Source organism: Podarcis pityusensis (genome assembly GCF_964106645.2).
Source record: "Podarcis pityusensis genome assembly, chromosome: 13".
Classification (NCBI taxonomy): domain Eukaryota; kingdom Metazoa; phylum Chordata; class Lepidosauria; order Squamata; family Lacertidae; genus Podarcis; species Podarcis pityusensis.
This window is the reverse complement of record NC_138038.1, coordinates 24,211,504-24,239,301: the sequence shown is the minus strand read 5'-3', so window position 1 is coordinate 24,239,301 and position 27,798 is coordinate 24,211,504. Positions and strand designations below refer to the sequence as shown.

The window sequence follows — 27,798 nt, the reverse complement described above, 5'->3', positions numbered from 1 at the left end:
AAATCCAAGAGCTCCACTGCCCACCAGTTTAGAAACAATGCTCTGCTAGATGGGCCAGTGGTCTGACTCAAGCAGCCTCCTTTGTTCCTACGCCTGCAGAACAAATGGGTCCAGGTGAGTCAGGTATGAGCTGGAACTTGAGTAGTTTTACTGGGGCACAGTGGGGTGAAATGAGAGAGACGGTTCTCAAGCCCAAATCAGATGGCATTCAAAAGCAGGTGGTGGGTGACTGCAGAGCGGTGTCCCGGGCGATGTGAGCATCCTCGCCTCCAGCTCAGGTGTGCGTAGGAGAGGGGGGAGTGTCTCCGCCTGCTTCTTAAACTGCAGGGGCCCTGCAATCTCCTGCTGGGGGGCGGGGAAGAGGCCACCCGAGGCTGCCTGTAGGCAGACCCTTCCCAAGACATGAAGCGGAGGCAGGTGGGGGCGGGGCAGGCCGGGGGAGGAGGCTGCCGCGGCGGCGGCGGCAGCGGCGGCTCGCCTGGCTCTTAGCTTAGTTTGGCTCGGCTGCTGCAGATTTCTGGACTGGACGGGGACGACTTGAGCTGCAGAGCGATGGAAGCCCGGAGCAGGGGGTTGCAGGTAAGAGGCGGGCTGCGGTTTGACCTAGAGTGGGCAGAGAGGGGGGGGAGGGTTCTGGATCCCTTCCACTCCCCCTCGATTCAACTTTCCACTCCCCGGGGTACGCTGGTGGTGGTGGTTGGGGGCGTTGAAGGGAAGAGGGGCAGAGGCAAGAGGGGGGATATACACACACCAGACTGGCAAATGAGAGCGGGGTGGGGGGGTGGGAGAGAGAGAAGATCCCCATTTCCTTCTCCTCTTCTTCCTGCCCCTTCTCTTCCTCATTCAGCCTTCCAACCCCGGGGTGGGCAGCGAAACCGGGGGTGAGTTAGGGGTGTTCTGATCTGGTATGGGCAGTGGAGACTGGGGGAAGAGGGGGAGTCTCGCCTCCCTCTCTTTTTTAATTTCCCCTCCCCTTTCTCCTGGATTCACACCACCCATCTGTGGGTACGGAGTCTGTGTTTGTGTGTTTTATTGTGTGAAGCCGGGAGCAGAGCATCTTCCTCCTTTTCCATCACTGCCCCCCCCCGGCTTTTTTTGCCTCTCTGCTGGAGCGCCTCAAAAAACGCCAGCCCAGCTTTCCAGTCCAAGTCTCACTTAAACCCCAGCCTCTGAGTAACCCATGGAGTGAGCACGCTGAGGAGCGAAGTGCTGTTCATGATGGGATCTTATATATAAATAAATAAATAAATCCTGGTTAATTAATCTGTGATAACTGCTCCATTACTTAATGATCCCTAACACAGATTAGAATCTCCACTCAGCCCCGCTAAACATGCAATGTCCCTGATTACGAGGAAGGAAGTGTAGTTGAACCTATCAGGGCAACTGATAGCTCTCTCGCTCTCTGTGAGTGTGTGAGTGTGTAGCTTTCTTCCACACAGACCAAGAAATCTGTGTAGCATTTTAGGAAAGGCAAAACGCCACGGCAAACTGAAGATTCACATACTGTATTTGGAAATCAGCCATATTACTATGTACTCTAACCTGGTGTCTTTCAGAATTCTGACCTTCAGGAAATGCCTTTTTTCTTCCACACAGCTTCCAAGGAGCCCTTAAGTGCAAGTTTGTGTGGGTGGGGTGGGGAGACTCTGGGGGAACCTTGTTTCCAACAGAGGAGACAGCCGCAGTACTCTGAGCAGCGCCGGGCAGTTCCATATAGTTCCCCTGTTAATTTCCCACAATGCCCCAGACATAATAGGACTCCAGAGCATTGTGGGAAATTGAAACAGTGGCTAGCCTGTGTGTTTTTTTAAAGAGGTGTTAACCGTGAACCCTGCTGGAGCACTGGAGGCCTGACAACTGTGGAAAGCCGGTGGGAGCTGTTCTTAAGTATCTGTTTTATGACCACTGCACACTGCAGAGGATTTTGGGGCACATTCTAGCGATTCACAGTCTGGCCAGGTGAGCCTTGCCATGGTTTGTTGGGCCAGAGACTGTTCATAAGTGGTGAACCGAGGGTCTGCCCGCCGGTTGTACGTCAACGGGAAAATTGGCATTGGTGGGCAAGCTGCCCTTCAGCAAAGCATTGCAGGGGGTTGGACTAGATGGCCCTTAGGGTCCCTTCCAACTCTACAATGCTGTGATTCTATGAAAGCTCAGCTGCCATTACTGAGCTTCCCATTGAGGAATCCCTGATAGACTTTCAGCAAAGAACGTGAGAGCCACTGCTCTGCTCAGCATTCCATGTGACATGGATGGTGCTGGAATAATGGGATGCAAGGTTGTGCAACTCTTCAGAAATATGGGGACGGATTGTACCCAATTAAAAAAACAAAACACTACGCATTTGCAAAGGCTCCCTAGCTGGCTTTTGTTTGTGTTGACGATTTGAATATTATATTTTTATACACCTCAGAACAGTCCCCCCTCCAGGTCATTGACTGGTGGTCCCAGTTTTCGAAGCCTTCCCCTGTTGCAAGCAGATCGACTCAGCGCATTCTTATGAAATTATTTGCTCTGCGGGCAGCTTTGGGCAGTGCAACAGCTCTCTGCTTGCGGCACGAGAAGGACTAGAGCAGGACTGGTGTCAGGCTTGGGAGGACCCTTGGCAGGGTGCCCCCACCCCACCCCACAACCCAACACTTGCACACACAATGAAGGGCAGGCTCCGGTCCTGCTTGTGATGGTGGCAGCGCCCCTGTGCTTTTGCTGCTGCCATTGCTGTTTTAATAGCAGCAGAGGTGCTCCCTGCCTCAACGCCAAGCCCTGGGTAGAGGCACTTTTGAATGGGAGATAAGCTTCGCTGCCTTCTATGATGGTTACCTGTCATTGTAAGTTACCCCAAATGGAGTGCCCTGGCAGCTCACAGATCTATGAAATTTTCACATTTTAGACTACAGATCAACAAAATCCAAATCAGGGGGGCCAACTTGAATAAAATATGGGGGGGGTAGATAAGCCCAGCCCTGTGTAATCAATCACAATACACCATTTGAATGGCAATGCCCATCAATGGGGGGGGGCAGCCTTCTCAAATATTTTATTGGGAAAGGGCCCGAAGGGACCTTGGCCCCTAGGAGTCGGCTCCTGTGACCCATACTATAGGCTGGAGCATCACATTTTCGATGACTTAAAAAGGCTGTTGGGAGAGGAGTGTGGCTCCTCTTCAAAAGTGCCGCTACTCCATCCAGAGCTGAAGAATATCCTTGTCGAGAGCAGTAACAGTGGCAGAGAAATTTGCGGCTACCGTTGCCACAAGCAAAACTGGACTCCGACCTGGTGGTGGTGGTGGGATTTAGGGGAAGTGAGGGGCCCCATCACCAGCCCTGTGCCAAGGTCCCTGCAAAATCCGGCATTGGCCCTGTCACAATCCTCTGTTTGCCACAAGCAGATCGTAAGGTGCACTGCCCACTGTTGAAAAGCACCTGGGTATCGGATCAGTGGGGAGGGTGGTGAATGGCAGCAGGACTGGTTCAGGCCAGTGAGGGACCCTTCCAAATTCTTGGGGGCCCTGGCCAGTGACTGATATAGTTGACTGCTGGCACCAGGCATGGACTGACGGTGTGCCTTGATCATTCAAGTGCAAAGTGTTCAAAACAGGAGCCTTGCATTTTATTCCACACTCTGTAACGTCTAGGACAGCTTACCCATGTCATGACCCGGTGGTGTTGTGGTTTCCCCATCCCACATCATTAGTGGGAAAATGCACGGCACTGTGACACCCAGTTACAGGGAAATTGTCCTAGGCATTATGGAAAGCAGGGTGGGCAGGGAACTGGACAAATCATTGCCATTGCTGGCTGCAACTGTGCATTTAAGCTCACTTGTAGTTTTGGTGTGAGGCACTGTCACAAGGTATGTTAAAAATGCAAAGTCTGAATTGAAATCAAACCAATAGTTTTCACAAAAGGAAAACAAAAGGGCATTCTTGTCAGATAAGCTTAAAACAGAACACCACTGCTGAGATTGGAGCACGTTTCTGCTATGTGATTAGGTATAACTTTACTGCAGGAAAAGGATCTCTCCATCTCTCAAACACATTCATGTTTCCCTGGTGATGGTCGTAGTAGTGGAGGACAATAATAATTGTGGAATAAATACGGGACACAAATTGCAGATGAGGCATGCTAGTAGCCACAATGCCCATATTCCACCTCCTCTTTTTTTTTAAAAAAAATTAATATTTATTAAATTTTCCATTTTAACAATCCAATAAAACCACATAAAAAAATATTCCAAATCATAATACAATTCAAAAAACCAATTTTTATCTTTGGGTGATTTCCCATGCTCTGAAGTTCAGATGGGGCATGCTAGTAGCCACAATGCCTATGTTCCACCTCCTCTGTCTTCTTGTATTCTTATGCTCTTCTGCAGTATGTTCCCCACCCCCATGCTCAACAACACACATTTCTCCAGAAAATGATGTGTCCTGGGCACGGTTCGAAGTTAGCCAGGCACGAGGTACATTTTGCAACCGGGGATTGGCAGATTGCAAGCACTTTGAGAAGTCTTGGCAACACATGTGGCGACTTGAGACTCCAGAAGAAAATTGCCACCACTGATCACTGAGGGTGCAGGAGGAGAAATGCTTCTATGCCCTGCATGCAAGTGAGATAGCTGGCTGCTCCCTTCCCTTTGATGCTTTGCTGCCCCACTCCCCAAAATCATGTAAGTTCAAATCTAGCACAACACTTTACATAAAAATAAAATAAAATAATTATTATACAGTGGTACCTTGGTTCTAGAATGTCTCCTTTGACAAACATTTCAGAAAACCCAGAAGTAAATGCTTCCATTTTTGAACATGCCTCAGAAGTTGAATGGCTTCCACTGTGTGCTTTTCCATTTTCTCAATTAAATTTGCAGACAGCCATTTGCACCTTGGTTTTCGAATGTTTTGGAACTCAAACGGTCTTCCGGAATGGATTACGTTTGAGAACTAAGGTACCACTGTAATTAAATTAAAATAAAATAAAATAAAATAAAATAATAATGTCAGCATTTGTAAATATCAATTATTCAATTGACTTATGGTTTTTGGCCACTATTGCAGAGGCCGAGCCCCATTTACGTTTGTGGTGTCCAATTAAAAATTGCTATTAAAAATGTGATATCAACAATGTGTCACTGATGTGAACTGTGTATTAGTTTATGTGTTTCAAAAATATAAATTGAAAGTTTGGCAGAATTGGGGGGGGGGGGGGGAATAATGCGACTAGACATTTTGTTGTGGTGCCCGTAACTTAGGTTCCAGAGCTTTTCAATAGCTTTTCAAACACTGGCCTGGGTCCTGCCACTGTATTAACATCTGGAATCTGGAGCAGCATGGGCAGGGCAGATCCCATGGGTTCGTTCTTTCCACTTGATTGTCAGGCACTTTCCTGGCTGAGACACAATTGAGCAGAAAGGACCCAAATATTTGGCTCTGGCTATGTGATTGCTGGTATTCATACATATATTGTAGCAGCACAAGAAGACTGTTGTGGAAGTGGATCCCACAGTGATGTAAGAATGTGTGAATGGTGTCCCCCTTGTTTGGATGAAGTATAATAGGCTCCACAAACATGGATGGAGCTCCCAAACATTCCTGTGAAGTCATGGGATGAAGTCATAGGAAATGTCACCTCATTACTTTGGTAACATAGAGAGTTTCAGGTGGGTTCCAAAATATAATTTGTGCCTTTGAACACATTCCCCCCCCCCATGCCATATCTCAGTTCTGGAACATTTGAATTAACAATGTGCAGAGTGTCTCTCTCTCCCTCTGAGTAACCATACTCTTTGATGTGCCCTGATACTTCTGGGGTTTAGAGGCAACATCATCCAGGTCAGAGGTATGGCTTTCAAGCAGACTGAAGCCCCAGCACCTCTCTCCTTCCTCAAGATGAAAGCAGCAGGCAGCTCCCAGTTTCCACAGATGAATTAATGCATTTTGTGGTGTGCATAATCCACACACATCCATTATTCCTTTGAGCAAATATAGTTGGCATAATTTCCCCCAACATATATTCATTCTGAATTCAGACAGGAATTAATGAATGCAAATCAACAATGGCAGTTATTTTTACACCTTGGGAAAGATACCCTTTTCTGAGGAGAACTTCGAGTCCCATCCGATGCTGTCGAAAGCATGAATATGTGAGAGGATGATTATAGTTTGCAGGCCGCCTTGGCAAAGGAATATGGCAAAGTGCCTGAAGAAGCCATGAGTTGACTTCAGGTCTTGTGCGGTCAAGGTTTTTTTTTATATAAAAGAGAATAGAATTCCCCCTGTGTTCCACCAATGTGCTTTATGTTTGCAAAAGAACGATGCATATTCAAGACCTCTTACTAGTTTATTTGTATTAAGTAAAAGGTAAAAAGATAAAGGACCCCTGGACGGTTAAGTCCAGTCAAAGATGGGGTTGCGGCGCTCATCACGCTTTCGGGCCAAGGGAGTCGGCGTTTGTCCACAGACAGCTTTCCGGGTCATGTGGCCAGTATGACTAAACCGCTTCTGGTGCAATGGAACACCGTGATGGAAACCAGAGCCCACAGAAACACTGTTTACCTTCCCACTGCAGCAGTACCTATTTATCTACTTGCATTGGCATGCTTTCGAACTGCTACGTTGGCAGGAGCTGGGACAGAGCAATGGGAGCTCACTCCGTGGTGGGGATTTGAACTGCCAACTTTCCAATTGGCAAGGCCAAGAGCAGGCATCCCCAAACTCTGCCCTCCAGATGTTTTGGGACTACAATTCCCATCATCCCTGACCACTGGTCCTGTTAGCTAGGGTTGATGGGAGTTGTAGTCCCAAAACATCTGGAGGGCAGAGTTTGGGTGTGCCTGCCCAAGAGGCTCAGTGGTTTAGACCACAGCGCCACCCACGTTCCTCATCTGTATTAAGTGATCCCAAGTGTTCACCCTGGCTTAAGAATGTAGGAAGTACTTTCCTTATCATATCAGAGCGAAAACCAGAATTATTTGCAAGAATACCCTCAAACAGCAGGCATTAGATAGCCCACCAGAAATTAGCCAGTGGTGCACTGGTGCACCAAAGTCACTCATCACATGTGTGTATGGCTATTATTTGTATACACACACAAACCTGACAACCCAGCTGTTAAAAACTGGATATGGATCCTGGTTGGGAATAGGGACTGGGGCATTTTCAAGGGAAGGTATTATAACAGAAACAAAGGAATGTTCAAATTCTTCGCTTGCATTATCTCAGAAGTCCTTACCACATCTCTGATAGGTAGATCAATATTTATAAATGCGGCAGATTCAGGGGGCTGAGGTTAACAAAAAAATAATGGCTTCCCTAAGTCCACTGAATGGGTTTTATGCATGGCTGACAGCACAAGATGCTGATTTTAGTGAGATACAGTGGTACCTTGGGTTAAGTACTTAATTCGTTCCGGAGGTCCGTACTTAACCTGAAACTGTTCTTAACCTGAAGCACCACTTTAGCTTATGGGGCCTCCTGCTGCTGCCGCGCCACCGGAGCACGATTTCTGTTCTCATCCTGAAGCAAAGTTCTTAACCTGAAGCACTATTTCTGGGTTAGCGGAGTCTGTAACCTGAAGTGTATGTAACCTGAAGCGTATGTAACCCGAGGTACCACTGTACTGGTTTTCACATATGCACACATACTTAAGTGTGGCGCTGTGTGAGGTTAATGGAATGAAAAGGGGGGGGGGTGAAATACAGATGATGTACTCCAGTTCCCAGCATTCCTGACCACTGGCTGATGGAAGCTGGAGTCCAACAACGTGGTTTTTGCCACTTTGAGGCTCCTTTGGGAGCAAGGAGGGGATATAAATTTAATAAATAGAATTAAGATATCTGGAGGGTCACCGCTATAGATTCTAAAAGAAATGCTTGAGCTGTAGTTTTCTTGTTTGTAGAATTTGGAGTTAACCCGATACATTTTTTTGTGTGTCTTGAGAAAGAAATGTCAAAGTACGACCCCTCTCCTGCATGTGAGCAAAATCAGCTGCAAAGTTCTCTGTGGAAGTCTAATGGAGAGGAATGAGAGCTGGCCAAGAACGTAGTAGCCGATTCTCCCGCAGGGGTTCAATCTCCCTATCTTTATTTATTTATTGCATAAAATATATTTAAACTGCCCTTCATCCTTATGGATACCAAGCCGGTGTGCAATGGGCATTGTCAAATTCGCTATGCCAAGATAGAACAACTGGATAGCTCAGTTGGTTAGAGCATAGTGCTGATAACATCAAGGTTGCGGGTTCGATCCCCATATGGGCCAGCTGCAGATTCCCGCATTGCAGGGGGTTGGACTAGATGATCCTCAGGGTCCCTTCCAAACGCCACAATTCTATGAAACGCACTAGTACAAGGAAAAAAACCCACAAATCTGCCAGTAAAACAGATTTTGAAACACCTGTCTTCCCACTCTGCTGACCTTAATGATTCATGGAAAGTCAACTGTGGATAGACTTTGTGCCCTGAGGTCAGTCTCCTTTAGTACTGACATTGCTTGTTCTGGTTGCTGTTTGCCTCTCATTCACTGGCAAGCTGTAACTTACGAGCAAATTGATTTATTATTTCCTTTTTTACAAAACTACCGTAAATCTCCACTGCCCTTTTCCCTTGTCGGAAGAAAACTGACAATTCAAAAATGCTCTGAAGCTAACATCTCTCAAACAAGCAGAGCACAGCAGAGCCACATCTCTGCTTTCCATGTTCAGAAAAACTACAGTGGCTTTTGCCTCCCGGAATATGGGTACTGAATATCCCGCACAGGCTAGTGTAATAATGGCAGTGGGTTGCGAATTACCGGTCTATCCCATCTTAATTCAGGGGAGAAGGGAAGTCTAAAAGATTTACAGTTGTTTTAGAGTCATGGTGATTTGTAGTTAAATGAAACAACTACATCCAGTGATTATAAATACCTATAACTGTAGGGATGGAGAACCTGGCTGTTGCCATTCAGATGTTGATGGACTCTAGATCCTATAAAGTCATTTCCCAGGGTGTGGCGACTGTCAGCTACTAGGAGCCACAGGTGAGAGCTGAGCGCCACATAATAAATCTTTACAAATAACATCAACCTACCGCTTCCCTCCCAAATCCCTTCTTCTCACTTAAACATATATTGAGTGGTCTCTCATAACACAGTTAACGCTAACCTGTTCCAAATTGTTCAAGGCACAGTTAAGAAAATGCCACCAGCTGTCTGCTTGTTAGCAAAATTACCTCAGGAAGGCTCTCGCCTCGCAGTCGTTCTGCTGCCTGACTTCTGAGGGTGGGACTCTGGAGGCAAAAGCAGATGCCCAGAATTGCTCTGGAAAGCCGAGGAGAACAGTACAGTGTCTTCGTCAATAAACATCAGAACTCTTGTCTTCCATAGGTAGTATCCAAACATATGTGAAACTGGGAACAGAAATGCATCATCACTTTTAATATAAGAGCAGACAGGACGACATTTCTATATGTTATGGGTGGGTGTGGACTTGAGAAATGCCCAGAGCCTACATACATACATAGGAGGATTACTGATTACAGTGGTACCTTGGGTTAAGTACTTAATTCGTTCTGGAGGTCCATTCTTAACCTGAAATTGTTCTTAACCTGAAGCACCACTTTAGCTAATGGGGCCTCCTGCTGCTGCCATGCCGCCAGAGCACGATTTCTGGTCTCATCCTGAAGCAAGGTTCTTAACCCGAGCTACTATTTCTAGGTTAGTGGAGTTTGTAACCTGAAGCGCAATGTAACCTGAAGCATATGTAACCCGAGGTACCACTGTATATGGAAAGAAGCCAGCATCTATCAGGAACCCTGCTTCTCAGTTGTTTGTGTACACCGGCTTTTGCCAACTTAACGCCCTTCAGACATTTTGGACTACAACTCCCATCAGCCACTAGGGGTTGATGAGAGTTGTAGTCCCTCCATGACTGGAGGACACCACCTTGCCTACCAATGAACTAGGGCTTGGGTTCACTTGTAGTACTTGCATCATGATGGATAGTGCCCTCTCAAGAACTCTCTCTGCATGCGTGCAGAGAGAATTGTCACCAAAAAATAGGCTAGGCTATAATGAACCGTTCTGAGGTAATTTTAGTCTGTGGGCAGTCAATGGTACCACCAGACAGCACTCTGTAACTAGGCCCTGAAATGTTGTAGGAGATTTTCAGTGTGGGTTAAACAAGCTCAATGGTTTATTGAGAGATATGTGTATTATTTGAGATTGTGTATTGGTGTGTTGTGTTCTTTCATCCTGGTGGAATGTTTGATTTGGGTGGGGCGAACTTGAAGTGTGCAATTTGTATAGCACAGTGACAATAAGCCTGTTTTGAGTAATCAAAACTGTCCTCATTCTTGGACAGTTGTCCAAGACCCATGTCTTGGAGAGTATGGCAAGCATTGGATGCTGCCCCATTGGGGTAAATGGGGCACTGCCCCACCAACCTTTGCCTACTCTCAGCCTGCTCCCACCTGTCTGCTTTCTTATTTACAACAAGTCCAGCAGGCAGCCCTGTCTGTCAACTGCCTCCTCTTTAGTCATGATGTTGCCTTTGTATAACTCAGCAGGGAGAAGAACTGGAACCAAACTAGAATTAGTTGGTTCTGCCTCCTGTTGGCTCTGGATCCAAGTACTGTTGACCTCTCTGCCTTCCTTCCTACCCTACCCAGGAAGCACCAGTCACTAGTGCAAGCAAGTAAGCACCAAAGAGATCACAACTTAACTTTGGTGTGAATATGCATAGGATCAATGTTCAAGGAAATATAACTTTTAAAGTTCATGTACAGAGTTACAACAGATCTCTGCTGGCCCTATACAGGCACTGTGAATGATGAGAAGTTACCAGGAATTAGCTCCCTTGGAAGAAGAGATCACTAGAGACTTACGGGGTTTTATAATATGTGGATAAGCCTGCAATTCAATGCACAATTACTTGGAAGTACTGTAAGCTCCACTGGCCTCAGTGGGACTACTTTCTGGATGAAGCCCCTCCCTCTCTCTGTTTAGGGTTTTATTTTTACCTTTAAACCAGATATTGGCTGGACAGCCATTCAAACAGAGGGGCTATCCTCTGCAAGGGACGCAGGTGGCACTGTGGTGTAAACCACAGAGCCTAGGGCTTGCCGATTGGAAGGTCGGCAGTTCGAATCCCCGCAACGGGGTGAGCTCCCGTTGCTCGGTCCCAGCTCCTGCCCACCTAGCAGTTCAAAAGCACGTCAAGTACAAGTAGATAAATAGGTACCGCTCCGGCGGGAAGGTAAACGGCATTTCCGTGCACTGCTCTGGTTCACCAGAAGCAGCTTAGTCATGCTGGTCACATGACCCAGAAGCTGTCTGTGGACAAATACTGGCTCCCTTGGCCTACAGAGTGAGATGAGCGCCGCAACCCCAAAGTCATCCATGACTGGACCTAATGGTCAGGGGTACCTTTACCTTTATCCTCTGCAAAGGACAACAGCTGGCCACCCGAATGCTTTCAGATCCTCAGAGTCATTCTTACCCAAGTTGCTTTTATCATATAGCTCACACTCTTCCTCTCCTCTTCAGTCTGGAGTCACTTTCCAACAGTCAGAAAAATGCTTCTTTAGTTACCCCTCACACAGAGACTTTCCCATCAGCTTCATTCTCTCCATCAATGGGAGTCATCTTCTGGTAGCTCTCTGGTTCAGAATATTTCAGAAATATCTCCAGTAATTTCCCTGCCATTAGCACCATTAAGGAGCCATCAGCAACTCATCTCAAGTCATCCTTTGTGCAGTCCTGTAGCTGATTGTGTGTGTGTTTGTTTCTGTGAGAGAGAGAACGGCTTGCTGGCCCATTATGCTTCCATGTTGCAGATCTGCAATTTTGGACAAACGCAGCCCAAGACGTCAGATTATTAGAAAAATCTGGAAGCTGGACATGTATACACTTCTACATTGATTGGGGTGGGGACTGTTAGTGTATGTCGTAAAGGAACAGTAGCAAGAAATCTGATTCGCATATGGTCTGAACCACTGAGATTATAAGAAAAAGTGGTACCTGGACTTTTTAGAACCTTTCCCCAGACACCATTTTCTGTTTGGAGCAATATTATTAGCAGTACCAGGAGCAATGATAGTACGTTTATATACTGCTTAATGCCAAAATAGGTTTCTAAACAGTTTACAAAGTGTGGAAGAGGTAAGTGCAATGAGATCGTCTGGCCCAAGCTCTTTCCCTCTTGATCCTGGAGTTGGTAATTAAGGGCTAGGATTTTGGTGAGAGGGGAGGAGAAAAGAACAGCAGACACCATGTATCTCTTTTTTCTTCTCTCTTTCTCTCTCTGATGCTGGCATCCAGCTTAGAAACAGTGACCTCTTCTGTGAAAGAAATTATCTTCCAGCGGTAGTGGAAAGAGAGATGAAATGTTGTGGTGGAGGAGGGAATGATTAACAGGGCAAAAACAAGTTATTTGCCTCCCCCTCATTCTTCCTGGAGATTTCTGAGCAGTTACAGCTTGCTTACAAGGCAAGCGAGATGCTTAAATGGTGTCTGCACTGCCATCGTGAAAAACGATTTAACATTTTTGCTTCTGAATGCAACGTTCCCTTGTTTCCCCCATAGGGTGTGCTTCTTTGAGTCTCGCCCACAGTTATATTTACACATGCTTCTGAGGCATTTCTTTCTATTTGGGAGCCGGGTTAATCCCCCTTTTTTGCCTCTGTCCTCCATTTTACTGGGTGGGTGGGCAGAGTTGTTTTAAACTGACACAGGAACAAGTCTTGCAGCTGCTCTCAACCACAGACTCCCACATGCCCGTGTATTGTGTTATGCACCTGAATGGGGTTTACGTGGTGCCTTGGGGTTGGGACTGGGAGTCTGGCCCTACCCCTGGTATCAGACGGCTGCCCAGGGGTATCTGCCCAGTGAGTGCAGGCATTTGAAAAGGAGCTATCTGCACAGGATCAGCTATTCATGCCTAGAAGCTCCAGGTCCACACTCAAAACAAGGGTGTGATGGGGTTCTTCATCAGAGGTTTTTAAACAGAGTTTGGATGACCATCTGTCAGGGACACTTTAGCTGTCCTTCCTGCATTGCAGTTCTATGAGTCTATGTTGCAAGTGGGGCTAACTCAGTCATGTATGTAATCTACATATGAATGTAATGCATGCATGTAATCTACATATGAAGAGGGCTGCACTCTGCCTGACTTGTAATTTCCTCCATCTTTCTGTGAACTCAACTCCCAACAACATCCCGTAAGATCACAGTTTTGTTCCACTTTTTTTAAAAAAAGTGAATCACTTCGCAAACTCATGCCCCACTGGAAAGCTAGGGTGTCCCCCCAAATATGTAGAAGCCACTGGCTGATTTTGGAGGGCTCTGCTCCACCTCCAGGCTGATGTAAACTCAACCACCTAAGTAACTTAGTAGACAGTATATCATCCTTTATCTATTGACCTGCACTTGTAAGTTACAATACCCCAAACCCACTGTATATTAAAGGCATCCCAATGCTTTCTTCTTCTTTTTTAACATCTTTATTGAAAGTTCAAAAATTACATAATTATATGTGTACTAAACATGGTGAGACTTAAATAAAAAAGAGAAAGAGAGAAAGAGAAACAGAGCCCTTGTAGAAGGGAAAAGAAAGGGGAGAGGGGGAAAAACTGTATCTTTTACAAGGTTATTATTGTACTTCACCAGATCTTAACCTATTACAGTATTTGTAAGAATGGATTCCAAATATCATTGAATTAGTCCATGGCAAGTCTGCGTTTATATGCAAGTTGTTCATATGTTGCGAGTTTGTACAGTATAAGTCTTTGTTGCAAGTTTTTACAGTATAAGCCTTTTTATTTTTCCATTTTATCAGTATCAGTCTTTTTGCTGTGGTAAGGGCACGGAGAGTCTACTTATACTGTCCTTTTGCAAGGTTCCATGTGCTGGGTATATAATTCAAGAGGATATTTTGCTCAGTAAATGTAAGGTTGTTCCGTACAGTTCTGTTGATGGTTTCGGTTACTTTCTGCCAAAAACCTTTCACTATAGGACAATGGAAAAACATATGTTTTAAAGAAGCATTATCCCTATTGCGTCTCCAACAAGGGGGTCCAGTATATTCTAAATATTATTGTTTTGTTGTTTGAGCCTCAATTTAAGATTTAAGCCCAGTGCTTTCTCACAACCTGGCCAACCCATCCATGGAAGAGCTTCAGAAAGACGGCCTTATCATTCAGGCAGGTTCATGTGGGAGCAAGGAAGATTCTTCTTAGACTTAGAGGATTTACGTTGCTGGGAGCAGCCTTGTGTTAACAACTTGTGACCAGGAACTGCATGCAGATGAGTGAGTGGGCTGGCAGAGGAACGGAACGTTGTGTCCCAACTCCAACATCCTTCTCTGTTTCCATGCTAGCTCTGAAGGCAGGGAAGTCTCTTCTTCCTCCATGACCAGTATGGAAATGCAGAGCGGGGTGTGTGTGTGGTGACCTGATCCTCCTCTCCCAGCCCATCTGGTGGAAGTCGGCTTTTTTGTTTGTTTGCTTCCTTGCTAGCCTAGTAGACTGCATTTCAGTGCTGGGCATGAAGAAGGAAAAGGCTTCACAGAAGTTAAAATGCTCATGGACACTTCAACATGTAATAAAACATTCTGACCTCTTCTGCCCAGTACATTTAAGGCAGCATTATTCCACTTTAAGCAGTCGTGGCTTCCCTCAAAGAACCATGGGAACTGTAGTTTGCTGGACTTTGTTGAGAGACTCCTCTTCCCCTCACAGAGCTACAGTTCTCAGAGTTCTCTGGGAAGAGGGGTCGATTGTTAAATCACACTGGGGCCTGTAGCTCTGTGAGGGCACTAGGGGTCTCCTAGTAACCCTCAGAACCCTTAATGAACTACAGTTCCCAGGATTCTTTGGGGGGAGCCATGACTGTTTGAAGATACTGCTTGAAATCTCTGGTGCAGACGAGGCCTTAGTGGGCATCACATTTTTGTATGTGGTGCTCTCTGTGTGCTATCTCTACTTTTTCTACTAGTCCAGAGCACTATCTTTTTAAAAAGAAAGAAAGAAAAGAAAGCTCTTAGGACTAGGACTAAAAGCCTTAATTGCCGTGATTAATTGCAGATTAAAAGTGTGGGCTGTTAATCACAGTAGTACCCCATGGGGTGGGGTGGGGGAAGGAGCTAATGGCAGTGTTGCTAAACAAGCACTATGCATTGCTTGGCTGAAGGTTTCCCACACAGTGAATTATTTGCTTGTGCCACTTAGTAAAAAGAAACTCTTCTCTCCATCCTCACCACTAAATAGCTTGGAAATATCACCTGAACTGAGGCTGCACCACAATACCTTTGAAGCACATTCAAGGCACATTCTTTACCTCAAAGGATTCTGGGCACTGTAGTTCGTTAAGGGTTGCTGAGGATTGTGACTCTGTGAGGGGTAAACTACATTGCCCAGAATTCTATGAGGGAAAGAATGTGCTTTAAAGATACGGCGTGCCTATGGTACCTGAGATAGTTGTTTTGAATTTCAGGTGAGATACCCACACAGTTGCTCCCAGTACCATTCACCACAAGGAAGCAGTGTAAGGTCCAAATTAATGTGGTAGAAGATAAGGCTCAGTAAAATAGTTCTGGACATAGATACAGACATATACAGTTACTTACAAGTGCAAAGTATCTCCATTGCTCCAAATAAACTGCAGTAATTCAAAATGTAACATGGACAGGTAATACCAACAGACTGACAACTCACAGACAAACTGACGGAGCTGACATACATTAATCACAGATATAGTCAGTTACAGATAGGTAGCCGTGTTGGTCTGCCATAGTCAAAATAAAAAAAATCCTTCCAGTAGCACCTTTAAGACCAACTAAGTTAGTTCTTGGTATGAGCTTTCGTGTGCAAGCACACTTCTTCAGATACTTCTTCAGGTATCTGAAGAAGTGTGCTTGCACACGAAAGCTCATACCAAGAACTAACTTAGTTGGTCTTAAAGGTGCTACTGGAAGGATTTTTTTTATTTAGATATAGTCAGGGTACTCGGCCTTTGACATAGCAAATGGCTTGGCTGACCTTGCACCTGTGATTAGCTCATCCACTCAGTTATTTTCAGCTCATGAATGAAATCAACCCCTTCTCATGTTCATTTATTCCAACAGTAGTGACATATTGATTTCTAAGCAGATAATTAACTAAATAAGCATTTGTTGTGTACAACTATGGGCCAGTGTAGATGGTACAATAAATATGTGGCTGCTGAGAGTGTTTTCTGAATATAGGGAAAGCCAAATGTGTCACTTTCGATTTCTCATATTTCTAATCTTAAATTCAGTCTTCCACATTTCCTCATCAGGTTGCATTTTATTTTTTTAAAAAAACCTCTTGAAGATTTATCAGTGTTTAGTCTTTGTTTTCCTAATGTACAGTTGTTTGAATGCAATTTTGCCTAATATACTCATTTTTGCAAAGCAGTTTCCTCTAATGTATGCTATTTTCACTACTATGTGCATTTTTCTGCACACTTTGGTATATGCTTTTTTTGTACACATTGCTTGGCCAGAGAACTGCACTGCAAAATTTCAAGAAGTGTGAATTTCAGTGGATGGTTCTTGTCTACTTGGGAAAGTGCAGATTAGGTAGGTTCACCTTTAAATGCGAACTGAATCAAATTTCTGCCCCATCCCTAGCTGTATATGTATTAGATGTGGTCTGTATATCTGTATACATTGTGTGTGCGCGTGTGCATATGCTTTGACCACGCCCACTGCTGCCATGACTCCCAGAGGGTGGTTAATCATCAAATGTGGCCCCAAGGCAGAAAATGTTAGCCATTCCTGTACTAGACATCAATGAGGGAGAGCTAAATGAACTTTTGCCATAGTTTTACTGGCAGCCATGTGTTTAATATAAAGTGCAAAGACAAGCACCAGATTCTCTGGTGGCCCACTGGAATGCAGAGTTAACCAGGGCTATTGGCTGTCTGGCTCTGAAGCGTCCTCTCTGATTGCATGGTTTTCCCAGAGCTGAGGGCGATGAAACAATCGCTGAGACGGTTAGAGCACCGGTGAAGGAAAACTCATTCTGAATCAGACTGAAAATGGGTTAGAGCTCAACGTCGAGCCTACCACGTGGTGATAGCGACAGCGGAGAGGACCTTCTTCACTGCCTCTATTGCATCTGCAGAAAACAGCAGCAGGAGACTCTTTCAGGTGGTTCGCAATCTAACAGAACCACTTTTGCCATCGGGGTCTGGTGAAGACCCCAAGATCTCCTGCAATGATTTTGCAAAGTTTTTTGCAGATAAAGTTGTTCAGATTCAGAAAGAGGTAGATTCCACTGTGGTAGTGGGGCCAGGGCAGGAGAGTGTCTGGTCAATTTGCATGGGATCAGTTCCAATCTGTTACCTCTGAGAATGTGGACAGGCTGCTTGGACGAGTGAAACTGACCACCTGTCTTCTTGTTCCTTGCCCATCCTGGCTCATAAAAGCGAGCCGGGAAGGGCTGGGCGATAGGCTCTGCTGGGTGGCGAATGCCTCCCTCTGTGAGGGAGTCTTCCTAGACCTGCTTAAAGAAGCGGTTATTAAACCGCTTCTTTAAAAACCATCTTTGGGACCCGGCCAATATGTCCAACTATCGCCCAGTCTCAAATCTTCCATTCTTGGGCAAGGTGATTGAGCAGGTGGTCGCTGAACAACTCCAGGCATGCTTGGAGGATGCGGACCACTTGGATCCCTTCCAATCAGAATTCGGGCCTCATCATGGGACTGAGACTGCTTTGGTCACTCTAGCTGATGATCTCCGGTGGGCCAGGGGCTGAGGTAAAAGCTGTGTTCTGGTCCTGCTGGATCTCTCAGCAGCCTTTGACACCATTGATTATGACATCCTTCAGGACCATCTAGAGGAGTTGGAAGCTGGGGGCACTGTTATACAGTGGTTCCATTCCTTCCTCCTGGGCCGTGTCCAGAAAATGGTGTTAGGGGGTGAGTGTTCAGACCCCTGGGCTCTCACTTGTGGGGTGCCTCAGGGCTCTGTCCTCTCCCCCATGCTTTTTAACTTCTGTATGAAGCCGCTGGGAGAGATCATCAGGGGGTTTGGGCTGGGTGTTCACCAGTATGCAAATAATACCCAGCTCTACCTTTCCTTCAAATCTGATCCTGTGAATGCAGTGGAAGTGTGATTATCTGGAGGCAGATGGAGGAGGCAGATGGAGGATGGATGGCAGCTAACAGATTGAGGTTGAATCCTGACAAGACAGAAGTACTGTTTTGGGGAAACAGGTGGCGGGCAGGCATGAGGGACTCCCTTGTCCTGAATGGGGTAACTGTGCCCCTGAAGGACCAGGTACACAGCCTGGGAGTCATTTCAGACTCACACATGTCCATGAAGGTGCAGGTCAATTCTGTGCCCAAAGCAGCTGCCCAGGGTGGCTGGGGAAACCCAGCCAGATAGGTGGGGTATAAATAAAATCATCATCTTCTTCATCATCATCATCAGTGGTTGCTACCAAATACTGACAAATACTAACTGCCACTGCATGTCAACTGTCATATATTGCCAAGTATCGAATACTGAACAAAAAGCATTGCTTGTAAAAGATAGCACATAAGCAGTGTATATATCCACAAATATTCAAAGAATCAGACAACAGATGGTGAATATTTGACCTTGAAATTTTGAAAGGAAGAGTTCTGAAAGCATATTTGATTCAGATCCAGATTTAACCCTTTCGTCATTAGAAGATGACTACACAGTGCACTTAAATCAACAGTTTGGGTATGTGAATAATAGAATTGTAGGGTTGGAAGGGATCCCGAGGGTCATCTAGTCCAACCCCCTGCAATGCAGGAATCTCAACTAAAGCATCCATGAGAAATGGCCAACATCTGCTTAAAAACCTCCAAGGAAGGACAGTCCACCACTTCTCATGGTAGTCTGTTCCACTGTCAAACAACTCTGACTATCACCAGGTTGGGCACTGCATCCACCAAACTTAATTCCCCCTCCAGGTTCCTTTAGAACATGAATTAGTAGTTCTCTTTAGGAGGTTAAATTTCAAGGGAGAATGTGCTTCCCCTGTAATCCCATTTAACCACCCCAAAGGGGCTGTGAAGGCACAGAGCCCTTTCAGCTTAAAGGATCCCATAGAGAGGGAGAATCAGATCCATTCCCTGACCTCATCGAGTGTGCAACTTACCATATTTTTTGCCCTATAGGACGCACTTTTTCCCCTCCAAAAATAAAGGGGAAATGTGTGTGCGTCCTATGGGGCGAATGCAGGCTTTCGCTGAAGCCTGCAGAGCGAGAGGGGTCAGTGTGCACCGACCCCTCTCGCTCTCCAGGCTTCGCGCACCTCTCTGCAAGCAGTGGGAGCCCGGCGCTGGGCTTCCGCTGCTTGCGGAAAGTTGCCTGCATGCTGAAGCCTGGGCGCGCTGAGCTCAGTGCGTCCAAGCTTCGCGCACCTCTCCGCAAGCAGCGGGAGCCGGCACTGGGCTCCCACGGCTTCGAGAGAGCGGCCTGTTCTGGGGGCTGGGGTTGGGGGAAGCTCAGGCTTCCCCCGCCCCAGCCCCCGCCTGGGGGAAAAATAATTTTTTCCCCCTTTATTTCCCCCCCAAAAAACTAGATGTGCCTTATGGGATGGTGCGTCCTATAGGGCGAAAAATACGGTATAACACCAACTTTCATTCTAAAAGCAGAAAGGGAGCTGGCTTTCCCCTAAAGGCTTGTGTGTTTCTGAAGTCTGCCACCATGCCCTCCCAAGACTACTTCCAGGGAATTTCAGGTTGTACAATTAAATATGATTTTGTGTTCTTGGAGAACCTGCCTACCCAGAGAAATCTGACTTTCTTTCCTCTCTCTATTTAACTGTAAGGAAAGTGACGGGAAAATGCACTTGAAAGTGTGGAGATAAAAATGTTTGATGTGATGATGTATAACCTCTCCACAAACAAAGAATAATGCATAATAAACAGGTTGTCTGGAAGTGAACTAAGGTACCCTGGCAGCAACTCTTGGTATTGCCATGTTGGGTTCCCTCCTCCCTTTTAATTAAGAGTTAAAGGCCAGTTTGTCAGCTGTATTAGGTGACCTGCCACCAACCTTCTTCAAAGCTTGCTGATTCCTTTTCCTAAACAAGCCCATCACTTTTAATCCCTGTTCATAAGAGCAGAAGGTACTCTACTGCAAAGGCCATTAAAAAAAAAAAAAGCATTCAGGGGAAGCTCATCATGAATGAGAATTAACTGAGCCATGGCTCAGTGAAGAAAAGGACCTGGGGTGGTGTTCTTTTTTGTTTCCAAATTGCTCAAATGAGTTAATAACTTTTCAGATTTATCCTACAGTTCGTGTGGCATACGGGTGACACTCCAAAGAAATCAGCTTGCCATTCATGTGCTCACATTTATTCAATCAAACTCTCATGATTATCCATTAGTGGTTCTGTCAGATGAAAAAGTGCAGGGGATACAAGTAGGGTTCAACAAGATAATTTAACCCATCATTGCCTTGTCTTCTTCATTTGTTTCACCTCCAGAATACGTAAATCTTCATTCTTGGGTTTCATTTGAGCTGGGGCTTCACTCCAGCCCTGGAGCATGTGAAATAGCAATAAGGATAAGGGTGATGAGCTCACAGAGGCTGTATTTGGACATCATGGTTAATGATAGTTTGCTGTAATGGGAATTAACGAGGCTCCTCCCTATACTTGCATGCGCCCCGCAAGGTGTAGATCAGAAGCTTTCACTTCTGATTTCAGTTCAGCAAAGTTTAGGATTAGTCTGAATCCTAAATATGGTTAATGTTGACTATGGGTTTTTTTGTTTCGTTTTTTAAGATGGATTCACTAATCATGGTTGGAAGTTGGCTTCTTTCAAACAAACCATAGTTAAGATCAAACACAATGTGCTGGGTTCAGTTAATGGGAAATGGAAGCAAAAAATTCCAGACTTCTCCCTGTGGCCATGCTAAAAGAGGAGGGGAAGTACATGAGACTGAAAGCAGCTAGGCATGTTTCCATCACACTACACCGTAGTTTACTGTGGTGCCCAAACACAGCCTGTATATGCTCAGATACCTCTTTTTCTTTATTACTGTTTCACATACTCCTGGGCTACAGCATGTTTAAACCCATACTTTATCCTGACATCTAAACACAGGCATTATGTCCTCAGTCTCCCCATTTTCATTATTACTATTTAATACACTCCAGGGCTAAACCATGGTTTATTGTTACCTGCTCTGAGACCCCACAGCTAATTCTCCCCTGGCCTCCTCGCTGGCCCAAGTAGGACCAATTCAGCCAGCTAGCCCTGGTGATTACCTAATGCTTATTTCCCCTAAATTGATTTCCGAATTTTGAATTTTATTGTTGTTCACGTTTTTATACTGTATTTTATGCTGCTTTTGCAAATAAGTGTTTTAAATTTGTTGTTAGCCGCCCTGAGCCTGGTTTTTGAACCAGGAAGGGTGGGGTATAAATAAAAATTATTATTATTATTATTATTTATTGTGCAGTCCGAATGCAGCTGCATAGACCACAGAGATTACAAGAGCGGGTCTCCTGGTCAAAGGGCATGCATTTCAGAGAGCCTAGAGCTGTGACATCTTTCCTTTTAGAAATCAAATTCTGCCTTTTTAATTCAAGCATCTCTCCCCCTCTCTCCCAGAGACATTGTTCTGTTTGGCTGTAAACAGCAGGAAGAATTATTTGCCCAATAAAGTGCGGCAATTATCTTGTAATGAGAGTGTCCAGAGCCCTGTTGGCGAATTCTTCCGAAGCTGCAACCCCATCCATCTTCCTTCTCCAGAGCTGTCAGGGCACTTCCTGACACAGCAATCACATCTTGTTGCAGACACCGAAATGTCTGGACCAACAGTGTACCCTTCTCATCAGCATATATCTGCAAGTGTTACTTAGGCTGAAGGAAGGCATCCTCCTTCACATTTGCCTTTCATATGTCATAGCACCTTCAAGGTTTACCCTGAGCAATATAGGTGCCTGCTCGCTCCACAAGCAGGTAATTACACTATCAGAGGACAGCGCTTTCATTTTTATTTTTTAATACGATGCGCTATAAACAGGAGCGAAGAAAAGGATGGAAAGATTTCTCCACCCAGAATCCAGCAGACCTGGCAACCCTACTTACAGCAGGCTGCTATCATCATCTCACACTGCTTGTGAACCTCACTGCAGTTTTGAAAAGGAATATTCATTGAGGGGAGAGATGGCACTTTACAGGCAATCAGTGGGGGATGAAGGAAAATGGATAGAGGAATTCCCATGCTGAAAATACTCTGAATGATCAAATATGTCCCAAGTATAACAGAATATTGGACATTTACATGAGCTTTCCTTGTTAAGTGGGGCCTGCCAAAGCAATTAAAATATGCCAATATATAAAAATGCACATTTAGTACCTTCGGAAACGTTAGCTCGTTTGTTTTTTTAAAAAGCCACCATTCAGCGTTTAAATTACAAGGTCTCCTTTTTGCCAATTTTGAACATTCATGGATATTTGTTTCAGTTTTTCTCACAGTTCTGCTCTCCAACATTTGTGCTGGTGGAATGAAAAACCACATTACTGCAGTCATTCCTACACTCCACTCAGCCTTTCAGAATGAGCTGCCATAGACTCATAACATTACTGAATTTTAAGAGTTGGAAGCAGCCTCAGAGGTCGTCCAGTCCAGTCCAGTCCAGTTATCTGCAAGCCACATTTTCCTCAAGTGCATTGGATTGGCTCCAAATTAAGTTAGTCGCACTTCAGTGCAATCAATTCAACAAGCTAGTCATGACTTAATTTTAAGACCCATTGATTCCAAAGGGAACAAAGTACAACTAGCTTACAGCGCTAGTAATACATTGGAGTAATACATGATTACTCCAAAGTGTGCTCCACTGACTTCTATGGGACTTGATCACAGGTAAGTTGGTATAGGAATTGCAGCCTTACTCTGGTTCCAATCTACTGCACCCAGAGCAGTTCACAGAAAATAGCAGAAAAGTCATAACCCACAATAACATTTTTAATACTGCTACAACACGACAATTCCAGTTAGCAATTCATTTAAAGCACATCAAAGGTTTGAGCATACTAATGAGTCAATTAACAACCTACAGAACCCCTCAATAGAATACATCTGGCAAAGGAGACTGCCTCACCTCTGGAGGACCTTGCCCCAAAACTATCAATTGAGAGAGGGAATAGGACAGAGAATGGAAGGGTATAGAGACCATTTCCTCCCCTGCAGCCTCACGGCATTAGCCTCTCCTTCTCACACAGGTTATTCTCTTCTGGATCAACCTTGCCGCAGCTTCCATCCAGGATGAACACTGTGAGAACCTTTCTCTGGACACCAACATCACTGGTAAGTGGGCTCCTGCTATTTGGCTCTTGTCTCCGGAAAACCATTACACTATCCTGCTTTGTGGACAGGGGAAATGCAAGCACTCACCAAGGTTTTGAGACTACAAGGTCGATCTCTGTGTTTTGAGACTAAGGTTTGTGCCCAGTGGCCTGGCTTCAGTAAATGGTTGGCAGTGGATAACCTGACTCTTTAAGACCCAAGGGTAGGGAATTTCAGGCCTGGAGGCCGTGAGTGACACTCCAGGGACAGATCTACACTCATGGTTTTTAATTTCTTCTTTTTCTTCTTCTTTAATTTTTAATTTTATTTTGACAAAGTAATAATTATAAATAAATAAGAATAAAAACGCTCACCCCACCACTGAGACCCTTCCCTTGTAACTATCCAACCTCCCAAAATTTCAACACCTCTTGCGATGGATTGACCCCTTTCCGTTTTAACGGTACAAATTCTACAAACACCCTCCATATCTCCTCAAAATAATTTCTCCTGCATATTCCCCGTCTTACCTTAATGGCATATGTTAATTTATCATCAATTGCTATACCCTACACCTCTTTATACCATTCTGCTTGCCCCTGCCACTTCCTAGCTACAATAATATGTGCAGCTGTCAATAAATTTATGAGCAAGTCCTTCATAGCCTGTGAACCTTCCACCCCATCGTAAATGGGGTAAATTGATAACAATGCTATGTTTTTAATGTTAAGGAAGGGTTAAGGAATGGTTTGGATAACCATATGGCCGCATGACATTCTACTTTTAACGTTCATTATGCATTACTAAAATGTGACACCTTTGCTGCAGAGCAACCAGCAACTAGCAGTAGGGAAACAGCATTCTGACAGAGATAAGAAACACTCCCCCCCCCCCAAGTATGCCCTGTGATGTTTTAGAACGATATATCCAATACCGTTCTAATAACGTTAAACAGGTCAGTGTAGATCCAGCCCACGCCTCTCTATGCAGCCCCTGGAACTCTCCAGCCCCCCCCCCGCTTCCCCTTCAGTTTTTGCCTGGCTGGACCGTGTTCTTGAGCTTTGATGATGCCTCCTGCTTTCATGGATGGAGAGGGGAGATTGCAAGAAGTAGGGGAATCCCTCAAGCAGGACCTGAATCACAGCAATCTTCCATCCTGTGATCTCCAGCAACTGGTATTTGGAAGCATTATTGCCTGCAGCTGTGGAGTCAGAGCACAGCCATCATGGCTAGTAGCCATTGTTAGACTCCTCCACAAATATGTCCAATGTTTTTTTAAAGCCGTCTAAGTTGGGGGCCATCTAGAGCCTGGATAGCTGAGTTGGCTACAGTGTGGTGGTGATAACGCTAAGGTTGGGGCAGCTGTGAAGTGTAGGTGGGTTCCCACGAGGCAAGACACAGTGATAACAGCAAGAACTTTTACTGAACTAACAGAACTGGACAACCGGGGCAAAGCAACTGCTTATATACATTTCTGAAGGCCTGGGCCACTCCCACTCCCAACGCGATTGGCTGTCTAAACGTCCAAGCTGCGAATCATAACTTAGTGTTTAAGGGCAAATGGCAGAGGCCCAAGTCTTGAAATGTTCTGGGATTGGATATCATGTATCAAATCAGAACACAGGGGCTCCGATTCCTTAGTCCAGACTCAAGCTCAGGCAAACACAGACCACTGAGTACATAATAAGCTGCATATTCCAACATTCAGCTTCATTGGATGTCCATGATTTCTGGTGTTACGGGAGAGAGAGAAAAATCTCTTCTCTGTCTACTTGCTCCATTCCACGCGTAAATTTTACAAATTTCTATCATGTCACTTCTTCCCTGCCTTCTCTGTAAACTAAAAAGTCCCAAATACTGCAAACCTTCTCCAAAAAGGAGTCGCTCCACCCCTTGATCACTTTGGTTGTCCCCTTCATTTATTTTTTAAAAAATATTTTCTTAAGGTTTATGGAGAAAAATACAAAACTTAATATCTTTTCCCTTTTTATTTTTTTAAAAAACCCAAACCAAGACTTTGATCTAGATACAATAAAAACACAAAAATGGGAGAGAGAGAGAGAGAGAGAGAGAGAGAGAGGTTAAGAGAGAAAGATAGAAAAATAAGATTCAGAAAATAAAGAAGTTCCAATTCTTCATCTGTTCGCTGTAAAAGAAACAATATTCACTCTGCTGTTGTTTCGTCGTTTCGTCGTGTCCAACTCTTCATGACCCCATGGACGAAAGCATGTCAGGCACTCCTGTCTTCCACTGCCTCCTGCAGTTTGATCCAATATGAAAGCCAACAAAGCCACTTTCTATAAACAAACATTATTTCAATCCTCAAATGCTCCTTTCCTGAAACTTTTCCAACTATAGGTTCCTGGAATGTCACCCTCAAACTGAAAAAGGTTCATCCCGGCAGCGGCGGAGCAAGCCGATCGGGTGCCTAGGGTGGTGCACGTGCCCTGCTCCCGGGGCCAAGGCCAGTGGCCTGCGGGGCGGGGCGAGCCAGGGCAGGACGCTCCACGGGGCCTCCGAGGCGTCTGCCTACCTCCTCCCATTCAGCCGCCCTACAGCTGGGGGGGGGAGGCAGCAGGCAGACCATTTGTGAGACGCGTGGCTCGGGTGCACTGCAGGCCCCACAGTGAGGGCTGCCCAGCATTTTGTCACCCCCCTCAGTGGTGACACTGAGGGCGACACCCCCTTCCACACACCCCTTCTTCCGCCCTTGCATCCCAGTCCTGATTAGGTTCTAATCGCCTAAAGAATGGGGAATGAGGCTGATATTGACTCATGAGTGAGGCAGGAGCCATTGTTATGCTTCCTAGCCCTGAGGATAGTTCAGTGATTTGTGTGCAGTGGGGTAGGAGACCCGAGGACACAGTATGGATAAACTCCCTTCTCCAGCTTGTGTGTGACAACACTGGGCTTAGAATCATACTAGTCAAGACTCTCCTCCACCCAAACCAGAAATGCCCGGTGTAAATGGCATTCATTAAATTCATATTAATTAACTTACAAGTTAATTTCCTGCCTAATTAAGGAGCACGCTTTGCCGCAGCTACTCCTTCGTGTGGATTGCATCTGCCAAGTCATTAAATCATACTGAGTAATTTTATAAAGCACGCTCGCATGAAGAGTTTCTGATTTGGGTCATGGGTTAAGTGTAAAGGGAATGGAGAGTGTTCTAGGCTAGGCAGGAGACAGAAAGCGAGACCTGTTTGGCTAGTTGCTCCTCCCCAGGGCCTTATTCATCTGTCAGGGCTCCTTTGATAAGTACATGACACCCTCCATTAAAAGGTAAAGGTAAAGGGACCCCTGACCATTAGGTCCAGTCGTGGCCGACTCTGGGGTTGCGGCGCTCATCTCGCTTTATTGGCCGAGAGAGCCGGGGTACAGCTTCCGGGTCATGCGGCCAGCATGACTAAGCCACTTCTGGTGAACCAGAGCAGCGCACGGAAACGCCATTTACCTTCCCACCAGAGCGGTACCTATTTAATAATTGCACTTTGATGTGCTTTTGAACTGCTAGGTGGGCAGGAGCAGGGACCGTGCAACGGGAACTCACCCCGTCGCGGGGATTCGAACCGCCAACCTTCTGATCGGCTCTGTGGTTTAACCCACAGCGCCACCCACATCCCAGACACCCTCCGTTATAACTGGCCTTTTATCGGATTTGCAGCTGTGGCTCAGTGCTCTCTCCTTTCCTCCTGGAGGCCTCATGTGGAAATCCATCACAGGTAGAATAAATGTTTGATGGTGCCCTCTGTTTGAGGACTGTCCAGTCAGTTTGAAGATAAGGAACTAGAAAAAGGGAAAGCAGGAGCCTTGAAGTTGCCCATCAGAAGCTGGCAGCAGCTGGTGCCTGCAACCAAGTCGCCTGGTGTCTTCGCCGTTACGGTGAGATGTATTGCATTTCTACTGAAATTATAGCAATTATTTCTAAATCTCCCATCTACGCATATGAATTCTCATGTGCAAATTAAATGCAAATTGGTGGCCTCTTTCTCCTCTCCCCCCATCATTATGGGAGGGGGGTGATAAAAGACCTTCTTCTTTGGCGATGCATTACTGGTCACCCTATTGCTTTTGCTTCAATGGTTCTCTGTCCTGGTATGCAGAGGGGCAAAGGCATCTGGGTAGGGAAGGAAATGGAGCAGGTGGGTCAAATGCTCTCCACCCAAAGGCAGTATTTAAACCCACAGTTTTCAAGCATCACCTAATACAGGTTGAATGCGTCTTGCCTAAGGATCCCCAGATTTTTGGAGCCAGCATTGCGGCCAGGGGTCATTTTTCAGAATGTGAAGAACGCTGAGCCAGTGTGGTGCAATGGTTAGAGTGTTGGGCTTGGACCTGGGAGTCCCAGGGTTTGAATCCCCACTTGGCCATGAAACTCGCTGGGTGACCTTCGGCCAGCCCACCATCTCTTAGCCTAACCTCCCTCACAGGGTTGATGTGAGGATGAAGACATACACCACCTTGAGATCCTTGGGAGATAAAAGTGGTATATAAATGGAATAGCTAACAAACACAGGA

The 27,798-nt window shown here is 45.6% G+C and overlaps 1 protein-coding gene across 2 annotated transcripts in view; it reads left to right on the top strand.

Annotated features, from left to right (window-relative positions):
• The first annotated feature begins 459 nt into the window (after positions 1 to 459).
• Positions 460 to 27,798, top strand: part of LOC308462075 (corticotropin-releasing factor receptor 1) — a 71,138-nt gene continuing 43,799 nt past the window's right edge. Inside the window, exons 1-2 of one of the 2 annotated variants that reach the window (XM_080979442.1) lie at positions 460 to 579; positions 23,217 to 23,301. In XM_080979442.1, coding sequence (XP_080835568.1) covers positions 553 to 579; positions 23,217 to 23,301 — 112 coding nt within the window. In that variant the 5' untranslated portion in view covers positions 460 to 552. The remainder of the gene's footprint in view (positions 580 to 23,216; positions 23,302 to 27,798) is intronic. The other variant, XM_080979444.1, reaches the window with a different exon arrangement.